Source organism: Glycine soja, chromosome 16 (assembly GCF_004193775.1).
Source record: "Glycine soja cultivar W05 chromosome 16, ASM419377v2, whole genome shotgun sequence".
Classification (NCBI taxonomy): Eukaryota; Viridiplantae; Streptophyta; class Magnoliopsida; order Fabales; family Fabaceae; genus Glycine; species Glycine soja.
In genome coordinates, this window is record NC_041017.1 from 10,084,451 (window position 1) to 10,091,683 (window position 7,233).

At 33.0% G+C, this 7,233-nt stretch overlaps 1 protein-coding gene across 1 annotated transcript; it reads right to left on the reverse strand.

The window, feature by feature from the left end:
• Positions 1–1,704: 1,704 nt before the first annotated feature.
• On the reverse strand, positions 1,705–3,044 carry LOC114389076. The gene has a single exon (XM_028349665.1). It carries the CDS (start codon positions 2,799–2,801, stop codon positions 1,902–1,904), a length of 900 nt encoding a protein of 299 aa, XP_028205466.1. The 5' UTR covers positions 2,802–3,044; the 3' UTR covers positions 1,705–1,901.
• Between the last annotated feature and the right edge of the window lie 4,189 nt (positions 3,045–7,233).

The following is a 7,233-nucleotide window of genomic DNA, read 5'->3' on the forward strand; positions in this document are numbered from 1 at the left end:
GAAATTGTCACACTTTCTTTTATAATTATTAAATAACTTCACAATTCTTATATCAATAACCTAATTTTTTTATTAATAAAATAATTATTTAAATTAATTAATTTTCAATATAGTATCTAAAATAATTATATATTTTTTAATTCAATAAAGTTTAATATACAAGCATTCTATATATATATATATATATATATATATATATATATATATATATATATAATATTAGCTACTTCTTTATGCATATAAATAGTGTCGATTTCAACTGTGATTATTTTAAAAAATTTACAATTTTCTCCGTATGAAAACTATTTATTTTGCATGTACTAATAAATAATATCATTGGCAAGTACTTACTAATATGATGTTTTTAATTTATATGATTTTTATAATTATTAATTTTTTATCATTTTTCCTATGCTTTTTAATTGCTTGTGTGATTAGAGTTGCTAAACGATCTAGAGCGTGAGAATAGGTTGAGAGTTGACTTATTTTTTATATGGGTTACTAATTTGCTAGCTCAACTTGGCTCGTCTAACCTATTAAGCCACGCAAAATTGTTTAATTTTTCTATATCAACTTATATGTATTTTACATCTATATGTATTTTACATGAAAAAGTACTAAACCTATTTGGTGTAGTTTTCCTATCTATATTTTTCTAGTTTGTTCGGCCTGACAGGCTGAGTCAAATTAGTCCAGTTTCATTTGGATAGCAAATTAAAGAACCCATATGAATCAGGCTTATTAGAGTATAGGGTCATCCCACCAAGTTGAACTTATTTTAATAGTTTTATTTGTGATGTGTAAGTCAAGTGAACAAACGTTTTTGGTAACGCAATAATCATAAATTGCTCTTAATTAATTCACGTAAGGCAAGTAATTAAACAGTCAAATTTTCTATAATCTAAATTTAATATTACTTCTAGTTTTTTATAAGAAATATGTTTTAGTGTAAAAATACAGGTTGTCGTACAAAACTGGAGGGATAATTAATTTCTAAAAATACATTATTTTTTAAAACTAAGGTAGTATAAAAAAATGAAAAAGAAAGAGAGAAAGAAAGGTTATCTTTTTTATTTTTATTTTTACTAACTATTTTTAAGTGTATATTTAATTTATTTTATTCTAAAAATGTCAGTTTAAAACTTATATACTAATATTAAATCTCTAATTTATTAGCTACAATAAACTATAATACGTACCAAAAAAAAGCCAACTTTAATAGAATACTTTATGTTCTTTCATGATCGATAATTCAATAGAATATAGCCCAAACTTTGTAGTTTTGTACGACAACCTGTATTTTCAAGCCACCTGTTCCTTCATTATTAGCAAGAAACCACCCGTATGGTAACTAACATCTGTCATATCCAAAAACTATTCGGTGTATTCCATTGTCTAAACCCGGGACCACATTATCTGTATCGTAAGATTTATCTTCAATTTAATTTATTGAATATAATATATTTATTCTTAGTTATTTGTCCTTTTCATATATTTTGTGCATAAATTATTTCACAAAATCGCTTTAATTGATTGTGTTTGTTCTAATCGAATCAAACGTGCGTTTTTCAATTATACAAGAGTTTCGTTTCACTCTGTATGGTTCAGTCCCCAAGTAATATTGTAATCTCCTATTCGCCGCATAGAATAAACATAACTATTAAACAATGTTCACTTGCCGCATGCAAATTCAATTCTATGATATATCCCATCAACTCCAATTTTCATTCAATTTTTCATCAAAATTTAAATTATTATTTCTTTTTTACAGAATCGATCTTTCAGCTCCTAAACTAAAATTAAAAAAAAAATTAACAACGTTCGGAAAAAATCTAACTTAATTCATCAAAGAAATACGTAAATTATTATAAATGCTGAAACTATCATCGATTATCTCGTAGTTACAACCACACCGCCATGTCTGGCCTCCGAAACGCGTCGTCGAACCCCACGAACCTACATTTGGCCCCACTCAACGCAGACACGACCGTTGGAACCGGGTTTCCGTGAACCGGGTTCGCGGTTCTCCGATACGGACCGAACCACTTGTTCTGCATGTACCGGTTCTTCCTCCATGGAGGCAGACTTAACCCTCTCTTCCCAAAACAACGCCTCGCAACTCCGCACAACACCCGCACGGTGCGTTTTAGCTCCTCCTCCGTCCCAACGAATATTCGCGGCACATAATTAAGAAACTCTAAGTACTCGCTTGTGGGCCGTGCGATCTCGAACTGGGCCACGAAATCAAGGTCCACGAAGTACCTTTTGTGCCACGTAGCCGGCCCAGATTGCACCACGTCGATGAATTCATAGTTACCTGCAGTTACTCCACCGGAAGAGTCCCACCGCGTTTTGCAAATCGCCGCATTGTGCCCCTTCTCGCGCAGAAACGACATCGCGTTTCGGCGATGCGACGAAACGTTTCCTTCTTTCAAAAACTCGAACTTCTCTGATGCCTCCGAAGCATGCTCGAGAAGCAAGCTCTTATAAGAGTCTGAAACGTTGGATGCGTTTAACATGAGAAGCTCCTCCACTGAGTCAATGCAGTCTGTGACGGAGTCGACTCGCTCCGAGTCGAACTCGTTCCCCGCTGAGTTGTTGTTCTCCGAGTCGCCATTGTCCTCGAGGAAATCATGCACGAGCTCGGAGAGACACGGCGAGTGTCCGTCGCCGTTGCCGGAATGTTCGCTCCCGCTGCTGACGTAGCTCAATTGCCGGTGGTCGCCGCCGCCGACGAGACGTGCTTTGGCTTCGTCGTCGAACGGATCAGTGACTCGTTTCTTTCTCGCTAAAACCACCATTTGGATCTGTTAATTATCAATTGCAATATTCTGAGATGGTTTGGATTTAGGTTTGAGATTTCCGCAACAATTCGGATCAATTAATTATCAATTGCTATATTCTGAAATGGTTTGGATTTGGGTTTAGGTTTGAGATGTGTGTGTGTGTGTGTGTAAGTTGCTTATAAAGATAAAGGAATTGCTGGAATTTTCTCGAGAATATTCGACGGAAACAGTTTTAGGTTTAATAATTAATGCTGTGGTTTTGATCTTAATGTTGTGTGTGATTTAACTCGTTTGAGAGTTTGACGAGGTTAAATTGGGGATATGCCGGGTAGGATCCGAATGAGGGTACTGTAGTGGTTATAGATGCTTGGCATATCCATTTTTATTCGGGTCAAATCATGGGTTCGTGACGTGTGGAAGTGTGATTTTAGCATGTGTGCGTGAGGGAAGGGTGGGTTCGCACAAGCGCGGCACGTGGATGGGGTTGATTGAGACAGTGGTTGGATAAGGTTATTAAGGGGAAGGGTGCGTGGGGTCGTTTAAGGGATAGGGGTTGCCGTTTAGTGAACCTGGAAGGTCATGACTCATGAGACATAAGTTGATGTGTGACTTTATGTTGATCATTAATCATTCAGATTAAGAAAAGAAATAAATGGAGTATTATAAATATTTTTACAATTATTTATTTTTAATTAACATTTTAGTATGTGTATATTTTTAATGATAAGTCATTATTTTATATAATTAATAAAAAAATTATTATATAAATTAAATTTTAGATTTATAATGAATAATTTTTTTGTTAGATTTATAATGGATAGTTTAAGCTATGATATAAGTTTTTTTTTTTAATTTGATGAACAAAATTCAATTTAAAAATAAAGGTAAAAGAGGATAAATTGAGAGATAAATGATATAAAAATATAAGTATAAGAAAAAGACAAATGAAGCAGTTTGAGATTATCGTATGAAATGCATATGTAAAATTTAAACAGGGATAATATTGAAAATGTATTGAGAAAATGAGGAGACACCCCACTTTCCAAATTATTTATTATATTGTAATTTACAATATAGGAGTAAATTAAAATAATTTTATTTTAAGAATTTTTGTTGTGCTAATCTTTAAGATGAAATTTTAATTAAAGTTATCTGCGGTTTGTCCTTGTTATTATGGGAGGGTTCAAGAATGGGATTGTTTAATGATAAATAAATAAATGTTGCAGCGGAAAAAGGAAAGGATTTTAGAATTAGGCAAGGGCATTATCTTTTTTGCAAAGGAATAAGCCATATGGATGATGATTGATGAGTGTGTTTACTATATATATTGTTTATTTCAAGTTTGGATATAAAGCAAGTAGGAAAATGTGTTAAAGGATTAACATCTTACTAAATTTGGGTATGCAATGAACAGTAACGTACTCATATAAAGATCCGGGTTGTCTAGGTCAGTCTTTGAATAAAAAAAATCAAGGAACATAAAACGTGCCATGTTTTCTGACTTGATGAGACCAGTTTTTTAAATTTATGTGCTATTTAAATTTAGCATAAAAGGTGCAAGCACCGTATAAGTTCAAGTTTTTAAATGCGACACTGTCTATAATTAGAATTGTTTAACAAAAAAATATTATTTCAAATATGTCACATGTGATTTTGAATTACTTAAATAACTTATTAATAAGAATATCAATTGGAGAGAAAAGTAAAGAGTTGTTAAAGATTGAGATGACAAAAATTAAGTTACTTATATCAAAATCATTGAAAATGTTCTAAACAAAATGAGATCCCTGACAAGAAAATGAAAAAGTTTTTGCTTACTGATATTTTGTTATTTAAAATCACTAAAATAAAAATATTAATGCTTTGCAAAAAAAAAAAAAAATACTAATGCAAAGTTTATTATAGCGGGGATGGATACACTAAGCTGAAAATTTTCAAACAAACAAATAAATGTGGTAGCGGAACAAGGAAGGATTTGAGATATTAGGGCAAGGGCATTATCTTTTTTGGAAAGCAATATGCCATATGGGTGATGATTGATGAGTGTGTTTCCTATATATTGTTTATTTTAAGTTTGAATATAAAACAAGTAGGGAAATGCTAAATGTGTTCAAGGATTAACAACTTACCAAATTTGGGTATGCAATGGAAAGTAGAAGACGAAGACTACGATGGGAAACTACTTTCACACCGCACGTAAGTTTGGGTAAAAAAAAAAAAAAGAATGCATATCTTTCATTTGATTTTAAAATTAAAAAATCAAACGGTGGAAATCAGTTAAGTTACGATGGAATGGTTTACACCAGATTAGATAAAAAAAATATGAGATTTTTTTTTCTCTCTCTTCCGAGCTTCTCTCTCGTCCAAGCTTTTTCCTTTGGTCTCCGACCACCCCTCCTTCTTCGACACCATCTCTCTCATCCGAGCTTCTCCCTTGTCAACCCCAAAGACATTGGCATCCTTGTCGTCAACTGCAACCTCTTCAACCCCACCCCTTCTCTCTCCTCCATGATCGTCAACAAGTACAAGCTCTGCGGTAATGCCAAAAGCTTCAACCTTGGCGGCATGGGCTGCAGCGTCGGCGTCATCGCCATTGACCTCGCAAAAGACATGCTTCAGGTTCACCCCAACACCTACGCCGTCGTCGTTAGTACCAAGAACATAGCCTAGAATTGGTACTTCGGGAACAACAAGGCCATGCTCATACCCAATTGCCTTTTCCGCGTTGGTGGGGTCGCGATTCTTCTCTCTAACAAAAGTTCTGACAGAGCAAGAGCCAAATACAAGCTGGTGCATGTGGTTAGGACTCACAAGGGGGTAGATGACAAGGCGTTTAGGTGTGTGTACCAGGTACAAGCCGCGTTGCAGCACGTGGGAGAGTTGGACCACGGGTAAAGGGGGGAAGGGAGGAGGGAGGGGGGAGGGGACATCGTAGATGGTGTCGAAGAAAGAGGGGTGGTTGAAGGGGACAAAAGACGGAAGCTTAGAGGCTTGGAGGAGAGAGAGAAAAAAATCTCATATTTTTTTATCTGATCCGGTGTAAATCATTCCATCGTAGCTTAACCAATCTCCACCGTTTTATTTTTTAATTTTAAAATCAAATGGACGAGATGCATTCTTTTTTACCCAAACGTGCATATGATGCGAAAGTAGTTTTCCTTTCGCACCGTAGTCTCCGTTTGGAAAGTAACGTACTCACAAAGATCTGGATTGTCTACTTGTCTTTTTTTATTTCAATCTTCCTGCTATTTAAAAAAAAATAAGGAACATAAAATGTGTCATTTATTCTGACTTATAAATTCGTGAAAGTCCCTAACCCGTAAGAGTTTACTCAATATAAAAATATATTAACATTCCTATATATAAAATTATAATTAAATATTTCAACTCTAAAATAAATCAAAATAACAAACTTTAACAATAATTTAATAAATTAACAGGTCACACAATTAAACATAAATTCATACAATACAAAACATCAATTCTTAAAATAAAAAACATTTAAAAATATAAAAATAGTTCAAATAGTCATCAATCCTCTAATTAAATCATCTTCAATACCACAACCACTACCATCATCTTCATTTCCATCATCTTTCAAGCTCTTCCTCAAAATGTGATCTTCAACATTGTGATTCAAAACCAAATTATCAATATCAAATGCATTCAAAGTCAAATCAGTTAAACTTCCTCCAACCAAATCAATATTGCTTCCACTACCATTTTCATCAAGAGATTGGCTCAACTTGGACATTATCTTCATCAAAAATATCATATCCCTCTTTTGTTATCCACTCATCATTAGATTTCATATCTTCAAATATAAGATGGAGTAATAGATCTCGTTATTTGTCTACTTTTCAGCTTTAAATTGTACATCACATAAATTAAATCATTTATCTTCTTTTGATGCAAGCAACTTTTCCTCTTTGTATGAATTTATAAATAACATAAAAAACTGAAGTTCATAATTTCACTCAGTTTTATCCGATTCTACTAAGTTTATTCTGATTCTACCAAATTTATTCCGATTTTATCAAGTTTACTACCGATTTTACTCAATTTGTGATTCTACTCATGATTTAATTTGTAGAAACAATATAAAATCGTAAATTTGTACAATTTTAGGAGTTAAATTGTGATTTTGATAATAATGCGTGAGACCATTTATTTAAACTTTATTATGTGCTATTTAAATTTGACTACTGCTATACAGTACGAAATCAATATACACGAATGAGTACGAAATACAAGTAATTTCTTTTTATTGGTTAAAGATTATCAAAAGAAAAAAAAAAGTAAAAACACAAAACTGACGCAAATCATGGATCAGTCATTAATTTACGTTTTCGTACTTTCGTGTGAATTCTTCGTACCATGAAGTAATTTTCTTTAAATCTTTATCTTTATATATACTAGGGTGTTTTCTAATTTTTTTAAATAATAA